General features: G+C 31.2%; 1 protein-coding gene across 5 annotated transcripts in view; it reads right to left on the bottom strand.

Moving 5' to 3' along the window:
* Positions 1–6,984: 6,984 nt before the first annotated feature.
* Positions 6,985–16,127, bottom strand: part of LOC143234783 (Wilms tumor protein 1-interacting protein homolog) — a 62,513-nt gene continuing 53,370 nt past the window's right edge. For 4 of the 5 annotated variants that reach the window (XM_076472400.1, XM_076472401.1, XM_076472402.1 and 1 more), the window contains exons 9-10: positions 9,949–10,069; positions 6,985–9,543 (exon numbers count right to left, since the gene is read on the bottom strand). In XM_076472400.1, coding sequence (XP_076328515.1) covers positions 9,412–9,543; positions 9,949–10,069 — 253 coding nt within the window. In that variant the 3' untranslated portion in view covers positions 6,985–9,411. The remainder of the gene's footprint in view (positions 9,544–9,948; positions 10,070–16,127) is intronic. The other variant, XM_076472404.1, reaches the window with a different exon arrangement.

Raw genomic sequence — 16,127 nt, 5'->3', positions numbered from 1 at the left:
ATGCCCACAACACCTCTCATGAATATCCAACACTGGTACTTGGTTAACCCAAGCTCAAGTAGACCAGCTGATTGACCCTAAGGAGACCACTCCAAGGCCGTCCATCTACAGGAATTTAAGGCCAAAGTGGTATGTTAGAGTTGGACCCCTCAACCACCAGGATTCTCTCTTCTCCTTCACGGGACACCACGCACGGCAAACACGCTGGTGGATGTTTAGATCCCAGAGGTAAACTGAAAGAACAGAACCTTCCTTAGGAGGTCCCCTCACCACGTACAGGAATCCACACCGATGAGGTTAAGAAGGAAAACGAATGGACAAAGTAATTGAAGAGAAGAATAAACAAAAGATAATGTGTTTGACCAAATCTCAATAAATGCAGCCATAGTCAAAACCAAATGATGAAAAACAGGAGATCAAACTAACTGGTGGAAGAAGGAAGAGTTAGATGTATGAGAAACAAACCACTAACATCAAGTCAATGAAATCAAAAAATAAAGGGACCATGGAAATCCATTCTGATTGAGAGAACCTTCCACCATGAATCTAAACACACCGTGTACGTAACTAGCCATCATACAAACCTGATCATCATAGGCTCAATAGATCCAAGTGGAAAAACACGAGGATCTCAGTTGATTTTATCCATAGAAATATGAGCCACAACTGTTAAGTAATCAGACTAGAACACGATTAAATGATTCCTAAAAATAGGAAACAAGGATCCCAAGGACAGTGAATAGCAAAGAAGTTTAATACAGTGATAACAAGACAATGTAAAATTTCAGACCAACAGCTCGAAGCCAGGCTGTGGTGAACACACACACAATCCATCCCAGAAGGGACTAATCCATAAATTAAAAAATCTATCTGTGGAGTATGAAGCACAATTCCCACAAAAGAGTTAACCTGAGTCCACCACCAAAAAAAGAGTCAATATGGTCGTAAAAAAGGGATTGAAGAATTAAAAGGATCCCAAGCAAGGTTTCATTGACTGTGGAAAACCTAATAAAAAGAGACCTCAGGTGAGCTCGACCAAGAGCTAGGAGATGATTCAAAGCCACAATCTCCAAAAGCAATAAAACCTCTGGTGAAGAAAAGAAGGGAGCATACAGTGTGTGGTAAATGGTCTGTACAAAAGAATAAAATAAGAAGAAAGCTGTTGTTCAACTTTGGAGGGTGACTAGGAACCTTTAAATAACAAGGAACTGGGAAAAATTAATGTAAGGATTCACTTGGCTGTGAAACAACTAATCTGAGTACTGTCAATAAGCTCATGAGTAAGACAGGCCGATACTCGCTCAGAAGAGTGAAAAGAAGCCTTTTGTCCTCGAAAAAGGAAAGCTCAATTCAAGGAAAAATGTTGTACATTGAAGAGTCGTACCAACTAACAAAGGGAAACAAAATCAGTACACCATCTCTTGACGAACAAACTAAAGAAAATAATAAAAATGCCCCCAGAGGGAATATGAAGATAAACATTAGGCATAAAATTCTCAATTACCCATAGATCCATAACAAAATTCCACTGAAGTAAAGGTAGGATGTCCCGTGAACTGTAAACAATTGGAATGAAATGGGATAGGTCACCAACCAGACCTCACTTTCAAGTCTATTTGGGAATTCCAAACTGACAGGAGTAACTCCCTCACAAACCTGAAAGCCAGTTGGGTGAGGATGGAGCAAAATTATCTTGACCAGGTATCCTGGGAAGAAAAAAGAAACAGACAAGATGGATGCAGAAGTAAGAAAGGGATCAAGATGACAAGATTCCAAAACCCTACTAACATATATAAAAAGCGCTACTTATGAACAAAAGCAAGTAATGAGCTCCCATCAGGCATCCCCAACAACCATTGTTGGTCTGCCTTGTATAATTGAAAAAATGATGAACAAGGACAAGGAAGGAAAAGTCTGTTAGACAAAAATTATTGACACCCACGATGCAGACGCGGACAAACGCGTCACTAGAAGAGAAAGGGTTGAAAATCATTGGAATCAATAGACGCTAGGCACTAAGGGTTTTGAAACATGAGAAATATACAACTTTGCAAGGACATGGCCATACATGGAACCCATGGATAAGAAATTCAAAGAAAGGATCCGTGAAATAAGGCACCATGACCTAAAATGCCTTCTCAACAAAGAAACCACGGTTTCAGAATCAAAGACCACAGGTGAGCAAATGAGAAAGTAAAGATGGAGAAGATGCCCCCAGGGAATCTCTCTCAGATCCCTAGACAAATCTCAGACAGGAGGAAGACAAATGATAGGTTAATCAGCATGAAAAATTAAAGACGGGAAATAAGTCACTTGGTGAGCAGTAAATCAGCAAAATGAATCCAATATCTGGACCCGTTAAGGAAAGCCCATTCAACAATGAGATAGAGCAATATATACAGACTAACAAATTTCCCGATGAGTCACCAGTATTTGTGTACTGAGGTATGATTACAGATGAAACAGACAGACTCAAACTGATAATCTGAACTTGGAATGCAAACTTTACTTTTGTCAAACAAGTAAAAAATTTAAATTCTTTCAAAATTAAGTAAAGATTATACAGGATAATGTAGATGGGTCACATACGCCACATAAAAATGTCATTTTTCTATTGGTTAATAAGTGACTCATGATAATTTGCATGAGAGACATGTTGGAATCTTCCAATACCAAGAAGTGGAAGCGTTAGGCTCGTGCAAAGCGTTAGTGAAAAAAGATCGCAGTTAGACCGAATGAGGACAGGTAATCTTGTGAGAGGAGGTAATTACTGTATTGGAATAGAAATCTTAAGCCGTTAGACTTTCAAAGAAAAATACCAATTTTCAAAATGACTAATTCGAGCTTACATAATAAAATAGTATGTTTAATGAAAGAAACGCCATTTTACAACCACCTAAAGGGAAAGTGAATATGGAGTATTAAGGGTGTCTAAATGAACATTCATAAAGTTTGGGTTCACCATAAGTTTAGAAAACGTTAAAAAATTTTGGTTATTTCATACACGAAATATGTACACACGTGTATTTTAACAAAAAATCAAATTATAGTTGAAGAACTTATATTTACGTTCAAATTTACTGATTAAACATCCGATATTTCAACATGCTTACTGTAATTACTGAAATATAGTTCAGCCCTAACTAATGGGACATAAAACCCCAATACATTCATATCTGAAACACGTTTGAAGAAATGAGTAACTATTGTTATGATAAAAAGTAGTTACATATTCCATTAAATAGCGCCACCATATTATTAAGAATATATACAGGGATTTTTAATGAAAAAAAAGTTCTACTTTGAAAAGCAGCATCGGGGACACCTCTCTAGACTAATAAAATGGAAATAAAAATTTTCACCAATTTTGAAAAAATACAAATGGTAAATTAGAAAGATTTTACACACAAAAAACAACATAAGTTTGAATAAAACACGCAAAAAAGTGCATATCTTAAGTCAAATTTGAGTGTGAAATCGTAAATTTTCTGTATTTCTAAAAAATACTCAAAATGAAAAGTGACGGCTTTAATCAACATTATTATATCTTTTCGGCAGATAAAAGAGCACTTCTCCTTTAACAACAATAAAAATAAATTTAAAGATGGAGTAAGTTTACAAAGAAGACGTAATAAAATTTTAGATTTAAGAATTTGGAACGAAAAGGCATCTCTTAAGCCCTTGCATTAATATTTTGTGTGTGTGTTTTTTTCTTATAGCAAAGCCACATCGAGCTATCTGCTGAGCCCACCAAGGAGAATCGAACCCCTAATTTTGCGTTGTAAATCCGTAGACATACCGCTGTACTAGCGGGGGCGATATATTTTTTGAGGGAGGAATATAAGTATATTTTTTAAAATTAAAAAAATACCTTCAGAGTGTTGAAGAAAAATTTATTTATCATGAAAATCGCGAAAGAGTGCATATTTTGATGTAAATGTAAGAGTAAAATTTCTTCTACTCGCTTACTGTTTCTTCTCTATATTGACTTAAACTCACTTTAGTCGACTGTAATACTGTTTGTTATGCATGTCAACTTAAACTGATTTTCGTCTTCTGTCACACTTCTTATGTATATTGACTTAAACTCACTTTCTTCTATTATCATACTTCTTCTGCATGTTGACGTAAACTCGCTTTCTTCTGCTGTCAAACTTCTTCTGCATGTTGACTTAAACTCACTTCCTTCTACTGTCATACTTCTTCTGCATGTTGACTCAAACTCACTTTTTCTACAGTTATCTTTCTTCTGCATGTTGACGTAAACTCGCTTTCTTCTGCTGTCAAACTTCTTCTGCATGTTGACTTAAACTCACTTTCTTCTGTTATACTGTTTCTTCTGCATGTTGACTTAAACTCACTTTCTTCTACTGTCATACTTCTTCTGCATGTTGACTCAAACTCACTTTCTTCTACTGTCATACTTCTTCTGCATGTTGACTGTCATACTTCTTCGTGATCACTAAAACTCACTTTTTCAATATTTTTCTTCTGTATGTTGACTTAACCTCACTTTCTTCTGTTATACTGTTTCTTCTGCATGTTGACTTAACCTCACTTTCTTCTGTTATACTGTTTCTTCTGCATGTTGACTTAAACTCACTTTCTTCTACTGTATTACTATTTCTTCTGTATGTTGACCTAAACTCACTTTCTTCTACTGTTTTATTATTTCTTCTGCATGTTGACTTAAACTCACTTTGTTTTACTATTTCTACCTGTTTTACTATTTCTTCTGTATGTTGACCTAAACTCACTTTCTTCTACTGTTTTACTATTTCTTCTGTATGTTGACCTAAACTCACTTTCTTCTACTGTTTTACTATTTCTTCTGTATGTTGACCTAAACTCACTTTCTTCTACTGTTTTACTATTTCTTCTGTATGTTGACCTAAACTCACTTTCTTCTATTGCCATACTGTTTCTTTTGCATGTTGACTTAAACTCACTGTCTTCTACTGCCATATATCTTCTTCTGGATGTGGCAAATGTAACTGAAACATTTATATTCACCCACTCTAACGTAGTTTTACACTTAGAGATACTGATAAAACTGGTGAAAAATAAAAGCAAAGAAAACTTTCATCTCCACATAAAAGTTGGAATAATTTAATATCTACAGTCACTTACCTGAGTTTCAGATTCACAAAGTAAGGTGCACAAAATGCATGGAGTTCACTTCCTTTAGATGATTTCAAACACAGCTAGTCAATAATATATTTAGACTCTAATTTTTGGAACAACAGTACTTGTCAAGAGTTGTGTATCAGGTTGTACTTTGTTGTTTATTAGTTTTTCTTCATTTCTTTGATTTTTGTAGAATTTTTGGATTCCAATTCTGTAATAGTTGAGGTTAATTTTGTTGTGTATATTTGTTTAGTTGACTCAATGACTAACACAAGACATTATCATACACGTAAGTTCATAAACATATAACTATGAAAGTTATTGTTGTTGTTTTATTTTGCCACAGTCAAGTAATGTCCCTTAGCGATTCACTTGTAATAGCCCATGCAATTCGTCACAGAAAAGTTGCTTCTTTGGTTGAATTAGCTATGTAGAAGTGGACAGCGATCTTTTCTCTCATAGGCCAGGTGACATTCTAAAGATGTAGGCATCTACATGCAATGTTAAGAATACGGGAGGCACAATCACTTTGAATGAGAAATGAGTTTTCAAGTGACAGAGTGAAACTTTGACCAGTTAAAAGTTAGTTAGTTAGAGCAGGCTCTGAGAAATTAAAACATTATGGAACATAATACCAGCAAAACAAAGGTGATGGTAATGTTTAATCACTTTAGTAACTTTCTTCCACGTTTGGCAGAGTAAACTAAACCTTTAAGAAATCTCCTTAGCAAACAGAACCAGTTATAGCTAACAAAAGTTATATAGTATAAAATGAGATAGTACCATTGACAAGTGTGACTCTAAAAATACAATAAAGTGAAACAACCACATCAGGAGATTCGTTAGTTTATAGGCTCTGAGTTATTCTCTAAAAAATAAGGAAAAAAGAAAACTCTTATACCTCAACTTGAATGAAATTCAGTATAGAAACAGATCATAGCCAAGTGTTTTCATGATTAGGCTACAAGAACTTCGATGAATTGCCTGTAAATGAAGCTTGAGATGTTTATTCAGTATTTCCAGGCAAGAATCAAGCAACAGCCAAACACAGAGAAACAGGAATGGGCAGTCTACATCTCCCTTCTATAGTTTACTGTTATGGTGTTATTGTTATAGTCAAAAGTTTGTTTCCAAAATCAAAATCACGTCAGTATATGTAAAACTTACACTTAAAATTGATGTATTGTTGTTGTTTCAGAGAAGAAAGTTTACAATTAGTTAACAATTTTGATTTAATGCCACCTGTTAAGTGTGTGTAAAGGTACAAGAGTATAGGACGTTACATTAGACACTGGAGATTGATACATTTAAAGTTATACGTTGTATATCATTTCTGGATATTGGTGAGTTTTATATTGAAGTGATATGTGCTTTAAGATCAATAAATATTTGAATTAAAAACCATGAATGATATCAGAATTATGTCTAGCTGATAGTAGCTACTGTAGTTACTGATGTAATAGTATGTCACGATGTAAATGATACAAGGTAATGAACATTCAGTAAATGTTTTGGATGAAGAAAGTTTCAAATAGTATTATTAAAGTTTCAAACAGTTTTGTTCTGATGTTTTTTGTTATGCATTTTGTTTTTCTATTTAAATATAGTTTAATTCAAATTATAACTTGAATTTCCTGCAGTAATTAGCACAACCTGCCACTAACTATAGGTAGTGTCTACCCTGTTCTCAAATCCAAAGTTGTTGCAAAGTTCAGATATCTCAATATTACTAGTACTATTGTTTTTAAAATCCACATGCACTGTTTTGTCTTTAAAGTAATTTTCTAAAGTATGGTACACAGTAAAATTTTCAGGGATTATTTCTACAGGTTGAGAAACATGAAAAAGAACACAGAATTTAGAAATCCAATTTTATTCAGACATACTTGTACACTGGCACTTTAGAACTTGCAGTGTTTGATTACTATTCACAATAAGTTTAAGTAACAAAAGATTACATGTATTTGGCATACAAACTTATTTCAAACTGCTGTTAATAGAAACCCACCGAGCAGCTGTAAGCCTACATTGTGTCACTGCAAACTGGTTGAGCATAAACTCTTCTTCACGCATGACTACAAAATCCGTTAATACAGGACCTTAAGGACACAACATATTATTACGTATATCTGCTAGTTTTACTAAAAGGAATACGGAGAAATATGTGTGTTTACAAATGTTCCTATTGGAGCACATTTAGTTTCATCTTATAGTAGTCATTGGTAAAAGTAATCCTTAACTACAAGATTTTAAGAGTGAGAAATTACCTACAAGTTGTTAACAATTAAACTTACAACTTATATAACTTATCCTCTTGTAAACAAATCATGAAAGTCTCATATAAGTTATATCGATGTATTCTGTATTTGTTTGGTATTTCACTTTTTGTATACTGTTAACACTCAGATGTTACATTGTGGTAGTAACTGAGGGCAGTAATACACTGAGATGTTTCTCTGTGGTAGTAACTGAGGGCAGTAATACACAGATGTTGCACTGTGGTAGTAACTGAGGCCAGTAATACACAGATGTTGCACTGTGGTAGTAACTGAAGGTAGTAATACACTGAGATGTTACACTGTGGTAGTAACTGAGGGCAGTAATACACTGAGATGTTACACTAAGGTAGTAACTGAGGGAAATAGTACATTAATATGTTACATTGTTATAATAACTGAGGGGCATAAGTTAAAAATACAGTGTTAGGTTTATCATTTCAATTTATAAAAAATATGTCCTCACAACTTTGATATTCAGCATCTCAAACAGTCATTTTATGTCCAACTTGAGCCTGTAAAAACAGAAAATTCTAGACCACTGGGAGTCATGAGCTGTGTTTGCAGAGTTTTCAAGGTGTGCAAATATGACCTTTGTTATGAATTATGACCAAACTGCACCAAGAAACATCAGGACTTGTAGAAATAATGAGGGGTCAAGTTGACCAGAGTCCAGACACAGAAGTCATTTGATAAATGCAGCTGAGAAACAATACCTGATAACACATTAACGTGTACAACAGAACAGTATACTTGATAAGTGCAGTTTCAACCTTTGTTTTAAAAACAAGTCCCTTTGTACAGTTTAAATTGATTGTGCTCCAAACCTTATAATCCAGCTTGGTTTACTGTCCCAACAATGAAGTTTAGGACGCTTAAAAGTGCCATGTATGTCAGAATGTCCTATTTTATATTTTACATTTTGAAATGTTCCTAAACTGTATAATGTAAATAAACCCACAGTTAAAGTGTAACTTCAAATTTAGTTAAACTATGGAATAAGATAGTAAACACCAGTACAGTTCATAACATTAATAATACTTCATTGACAGCAAATAAATATGTTAAGGTTTGATAAAACTAGGAACATACTTTCCCACTACTTATTCACACTGTAAGATAGTTTTGAAGTATGCTTTACAGTGGATGTATACCTTCTGCTAAACTTAAACAAATTAAATACTATCTAGTATTTTTGTTTAACATCAAAATAAATTGACACTGAATGTGATAAAACATAATAGGATTGTCTACTTCAATTTAAATGCTGCTGCTCTAAAAAAAATTAAATTCATGCAGTGCATAATGTATTAATAAAAAAATTCCCCTCTATTATTCTCTTTAACTGGGAATGCCTATTCACACATAACACAGCATTATCTGAAAATGTTGGATTATTGTAATGTCTATTAACACATAACATTATCTGAAGGTGTTGGGTTATTGTAATATCTATTAACACATAACATAGCATTATCTGAAGGTGTTGGGTTACTGTAATATCTATTAACACATAACACAGCATTATCTGAAAATGTTGGGTTATTGTAATATCTATAAACACATAACACAGCATTATCTGAAAATTTTGTGTTATTGTAATATCTATTAACACATAACACAGCATTATCTGAAGATATTGGGCTATTGTAATATCTATTAACACATAACAATAAACTCTGATGCTTCCATAACCTACAAATGGCTTTAAAATATTTTTATAATAATATTTTAATTCTCCAAGTCACAAAAATGCATTACAAAAATATATCCACTTTTCAACTTAGGAACCGCTTAATATACTCATACTTATGGCATCTGACAAACTCTTGCATGAGACCTGAGCAACAGGGATGACAAACTCATACATGAGACCTGAGCAACAGGGATGACAAACTCATGCATGAGACCTGAGCAACAGGGATAGAAAAAAAGGTATAAAAATTAAAAAAAACTTCAGTTATTTTAGTGTAGCCACAGAAATAAGGATGTAACTCTCATGAGCTGTCTACAGTTCTGTTGTCATCCGAGAAGTTAAGGCTTGAACACGTTTCGCATTGCAGGTCCGGCATAAAATATGATCATCAAAAGGATAACAACCACGACCTTCAGCTTCCGAGGACAGCAACAATCCACAATCCTAAAAACAAAGGTGGCTCAGTTTCAGTAAGTCGGATGAGCTACATACGTTTGGTGTAAATAAACTATAATATTTAGTTTTATAGAAACACATTAGTGAATATTTAGTTCTAAGAAACAATGTTTAAAACTACATTTTGTGGCTGTTAATAGTTCTAGATTAATCATATCCAGAGAATTACTTTTAAACAACAATCAATATAAGAGAGAGAGTTTATCTGCAACTGACAGTTTGATCCATCACACATTACCATACACTGTTAACTAAAATTCTTTCAGGTTAATTGTGATGAATTATTCTAGGTATAACACAGTTTTTGTTGTTGTTCCCAGTGTTTTGAACTTCTTGTTTTAAGTGCTATTACCATGTCTTTGTAAAATCAGATAAGAAGAAAATATAACTCACTTCACACCTATAACAACTGATGTGAAAACTCCTGTCTAAAGCTACAACCCTCACTGTTTCTTGTTCACCAGGTTCAGGCATGATTGGTTGTTTACAAACACAACATCGAGGGGCAAATTTCCTGTAAAATAAAAATATATAGAGAGAGCAGTTCTTCCACTAGGCAAACACAGAGTTAATCTCACATCTTAAAACACTGATAACTGTAAATTGAGTTCATAACTAAAATACTGGGATATCTGATGAAGTGCAACTTGTCTTCATATTTCTTTAAACAAAACTTAATGAAAATAAATACAATATACAGAAATAGGATTAATACCATACGACCAAAACAAAACCACCAACTGCAAGGCCTTTTTTTTCTCATTATTCTTTGAATCTTAAAAGTAATATCTGTAGTCACAGCACCAAAGATGCTTGAGATATTCCACATATCATATGTGGTCCAAACCAAAATATCAAATTACTTAGCTGCTACAAAAGATGTAATTACAGAATGAAAGTTGAGTGGTTTGACCAACAATGTCTAAACTCCAACTGCATTTCACTATCAGCAGCCAGTTGTAGGAACAAATACAATACATATGTAAAAATAAAATTGTAGAAGAAATTATCCATCTACATCTACATGAATACCAACTTTTACCCTTTAAAATTATTGCAAAATATATATAGACACATAGGGAAAATAAATAAATAAATATATATATATATATATACACAAACATACAGTAAAATATATATGGACACATAGAAAGTAAATATATATTCACAGGCAGATAGAGAAAATATATATACACATGCAGAGGAATAAATATATATACACACAGCAGAGAGAGTAAATATACATAAAAGGCAGAGAGAGTAAAAATACACACATGCATAAAAAGAGTAAATATATATACACACACAGCGAGAGTAAATATATATACACACAGAGAAAGTAAATATATATACACATTGAGAGTAATTATATACACAAAGTAAATATATATAATCACATAGAAAAATTAAATTTATATACATACAGATATAGTAAATATACATACAGACATAGAGAGTAAATATAAATACAGACATAGAGAGTAAATATAAATACAGACATAGATAGAGTAAATACATATACACAGATAGATAAATATGCATACATACAGAGAGAGACAAAATATATACACATATAGATAAATATGCATATACTCAGAGTAAATATACATACACAGATAGATAAATATACATACATACAGAGAGTCAATATATATACACACAGATAAATATGCATATACTCAGAGAAATAGTAAATATACATATACACATAGAGAGTAAATATACATACAAAGAGAAAGTAAATACATATACACACATACAGAGAGTCAATATATATACACACAGATAAATATGCATATACTCAGAGAAATAGTAAATATACATATACACATAGAGAGTAAATATACATACAAAGAGAAAGTAAATACATATACACACATAGATAAATATACATATGCACAGAAAGAAAATATACACAGACACATATTGAGAGTAAAATTATACACACATAGAGAGAGTAAATAAATATACACACATCAAGAAAGTAAATATGTATATACACATAAAGTATATATATACACAGAGAGTAAGTAAATAGATATATACGCACATAAAAGAGAGTAAATATACATGCACAAAGATAAGTATACATAAATAGAGAGAGAATAAACATATATACACACAGAGAGATAGTAGTTATACCTACATACATGGAGAGAGTGAATATATATACACACATAAAGTATATATATGTACACAGTGATATAAATATACACAAAAAATATACAAACACACACACAGAAAGTAAATATATAAACACACATATAAAGAGAGTAAATATATAGATATAGAGTAAATAAACACAGAAAGACTAAATATACAAACACAGAGAGTGAATATATACGTACACACATAGAGAGAGTAAATATATTTACACACATAGAGAGTAAACATACAAACACATAGAGTGAATATATACATATAAACACGTACAGAGAGTAAATATACATACACAAATAAAGAGAGTAAATATACATACAGACAGAGAGAGCAAATATCTATAAAGACATAGAGAGAGAAAATATACATACACACATAGATAAATATACATATAAATAGAGTAAATATACATACACACATAGAAAGCAAATATATATACACACATAGAGATAGTAAATAAATATATATATCTACACACATGGATAGTAAATATATATATATATACACACACATGGATAGTAAATATATATACACGCAGAGAAAGCAAGTATACATACACACATAGGAATAGTAAATATACATACACACATAGAGATAGTAAATATACATACACACATAGAGAGAGTAAATATACATACACACATAGAGATAGTAAATATACATACAAACATAGAGATAGTAAATATACACACATAGAGATAGTAAATATACATACACACAGAGAGATAGTAAATATACATACACACATAGAGATAGTAAATATACATACACACATAGAGATAGTAAATATACATACACACACAGAGATAGTAAATATACATACACACATAGAGATAGTAAATATACATACACACATAGAGATAGTAAATATTTATACACACATAGAGATAGTAAATATACATACACACACAGAGATAGTAAATATACATACACACATATAGATAGTAAATATACATACACACATAGAGAGAGTAAATATTTATACACACATATAGATAGTAAATATACATACACACATAGAGAGAGTAAATATACACACATAGAGATAGTAAATATACATACACACATAGAGATAGTAAATATACACACATAGAGATAGTAAATATACATACACACATAGAGATAGTAAATATTTATACACACACAGAGATAGTAAATATACATACACACATATAGATAGTAAATATACATACACACATAGAGATAGTAAATATACATACACACATAGAGAGAGTAAATATTTATACACACAGAGAGATAGTAAATATACATACACACATAGAGATAGTAAATATACATACACACATAGAGGAGTAAATATACATACACACATAGAGAGTAAATATACATACACACATAGAGATAGTAAATATTTATACACACATATAGATAGTAAATATACATACACACATATAGATAGTAAATATACATACACACATAGAGATAGTAAATATTTATACACACACAGAGAGAGTAAATATTTATACACACACAGAGATAGTAAATATACATACACACATAGAGATAGTAAATATACATACACACTTAGAGAGAGTAAATATTTATACACACATATAGATAGTAAATATACATACACACATAGAGATAGTAAATATACATACACACATAGAGATAGTAAATATACATACACACATAGAGAGTAAATATACATACACACATAGAGAGTAAATATACATACACACATAGAGAGTAAATATACATACACACATAGAGAGTAAATATACATACACACATAGAGAGTAAATATACACACATAGAGAGTAAACATACATACACACATAGAGTAAATATACATACACAGGTAGAGAGTAAATATACATACACACATAGAGAGTAAATATACATACACACGTAGAGAGTAAATATACATACACACATAGAGAGAAAATATATATACATGCATAAAGAGAGTAAATATATATACATGCATAAAGAGAGTAAATACATACATATGCTGAGAGTAAATATATATACACCTATAGAGGGGGTAAATATGTATACACAGAGAGAGTAAATATATTTATACATGTATGAAGAAAGTAAATCTATATACACACAAAGAGAACAAATATACATACACACATAGAGAGAGTAAATATATATACATGCAAAGAGAGTAAATATACATACACACATACAGAGTAAATATACGTACATACAGAGAGAGTAAATATATATACACACATAGATTAAATAAATACACACATAGAGAGAGTAAATATGTATGCTAACATAGAGAGAATAAATATATATACACAGATAGAGTAAGTATATATGCACACAGAGAGAGTAAATATATATACACGCATAGATAAAGTGAAAATAGATACACACATAGAGAGTAAAATATATATATACACACATAGAGAGATTAAATACATATATACACACATAAAGAGAGTAAATACTGACATTCTTAAAAATGCAATGACTATAGTATAAGTTTGAACTTCAATAAAAGTAACATTTCTCTTTGCCTGTTTAGTCAGTTTTATTTGGCTATAAACAAATTTTTAAAGAACACCATTTCATGCCTGTGTGCAACATTAATGAAATGTAAACAACATCCTTGTTTAAATATTTACCAATGTTACCCTCTTCTAAGATATAAAACTTCCTTAAGTAAATACTTGTTGTAAAGGAAGTCCACTAAATAATTAAAAATACTGAAATAGGTAGGTGGACTCATATACTGACAATAAAATACAAAACTTAAAGTGAAGAAACTATAAAAGATAACTACCTGTACAGACAACTGTAAAGAAAATAGGAATTATAAAAAATAAGAAAGCAAAGCTGGAGATACTGTAGCCATTTTTTACTCAAAATTCAAATTTCTATTTTTAATCTCATGCTGTTACCTAGAATTACATTTTAAGAAGTCAAAACAGGGACTTTTAGTAAATATTGTCTACAGTATCTCCAGTCTCATTTCCTTATTTTTTTACAATCCCAGTTTGCAGGTTTTCAAATTATCAATTTTTTATTTGTTTTGTTTGCTGGCTTTATTTTTTATTTTCTATGCTACACTATGGGCAAAAGATTAATTGATTTGATATGTTATATATCTTTATACATTGTAATAATAACAAACATAGCTAGTAGCTAGCTGATACAGTTCATGATTAGTTTCTGTAGCTATTAAGTTTTTGATAACATTAGTTTCAAATGTAAATTGTTAAGCTGTAACTGTTTGAGAATCCATTTTCTTTGTAACTAAAATCTTTATGTATAACAATCATGACCACCCAAAAATGTATTTTCAGGAGGTGAATAACAGGTATTTAAAGAATTAACGTTTTACAGTGTAAATAAGCTTTAAGCATCTGTGTGCTTAAATGTAAACAAAAGTTTAAAGTTTTAATCAAAAGTACTAAACATATTTAAGTTTGATGTTAAGTTTACATTACATTATATGCAATTTGTTGTGCAATATAAGGAGATAAATGACTCTTCTTACAGGCACCCATGATAGCAATATCAAATGTATGCTTAGATTAGGACTCAGTCCCCATTAAGCACAGATCAAATCTTACCAGTAGAGAAACAGAATTTTCAATAAAGCATCTAAAACATTCTATTAATTTTAATTTTATCAATATTCAATAAAACATCACTTTAAATATGTCTTCACATTATTTAAAGTTATTATTCTATCAATTTATGTAATTAAATTTAATGCCATGTGTATTGAGTGTTTTTATTCCTTCACTTCATAAACAATATAAGAGTTGGTTTTCTGAAGACACTGACTGCACAGTGTACAAAAAGTACTGATTACTCTAAGTCTTATAGTGATGTAATGCTAATCTACTATTAGCTATTAATTCCCACTTTACCTTGTATTTAAGTGTCTTAAAACCAGATGTTTGTAAGAAAGCAAACTTCAAGGGGTAAAAACATCGTTTACACTAGAATTATGATGATATGTTTTTAGTCTAATTAAAATATAGAAGAAAGAAATTAACTTTTCAATACCCCTATGGCCTTCTTATGAACTTATTTATTATTCTACAAAAGGTTTGAGCACAATATACTTAGACATTTTTGTTGTAAGTTGGCAAGACATTAATAATAATAAGAATTACAAATGGGCTGTTTTGAGTGGATTTTAAGTGATAATTTGAGTGATCTTCTGTGTATTTTTATACATGTACAGCTTTTAAAATTCAATAGTAACACTTTTAAAATGTTATTTTAACTGAATCTTTACTGTTTAAGTGGTTTTTACCTAAATTTTCTAGTAGGGTTTTGTGAAATTTCTTGCTATCTCTATCATGAATCACTATTATGGTTTATAATAACTAGCTAATTCTAAGCCTGCAGGTAAAAAACTTCACAATTATAAAAAAACTGTAAAAGACAAGTACAATGTCTGAAATGTTAATAAA

Source organism: Tachypleus tridentatus, chromosome 12, assembly GCF_004210375.1.
Source record: "Tachypleus tridentatus isolate NWPU-2018 chromosome 12, ASM421037v1, whole genome shotgun sequence".
Classification (NCBI taxonomy): Eukaryota; Metazoa; Arthropoda; class Merostomata; order Xiphosura; family Limulidae; genus Tachypleus; species Tachypleus tridentatus.
The sequence above is the reverse complement of the archived record's forward strand: the minus strand, read 5'-3'. Positions and strand labels throughout refer to the sequence as shown.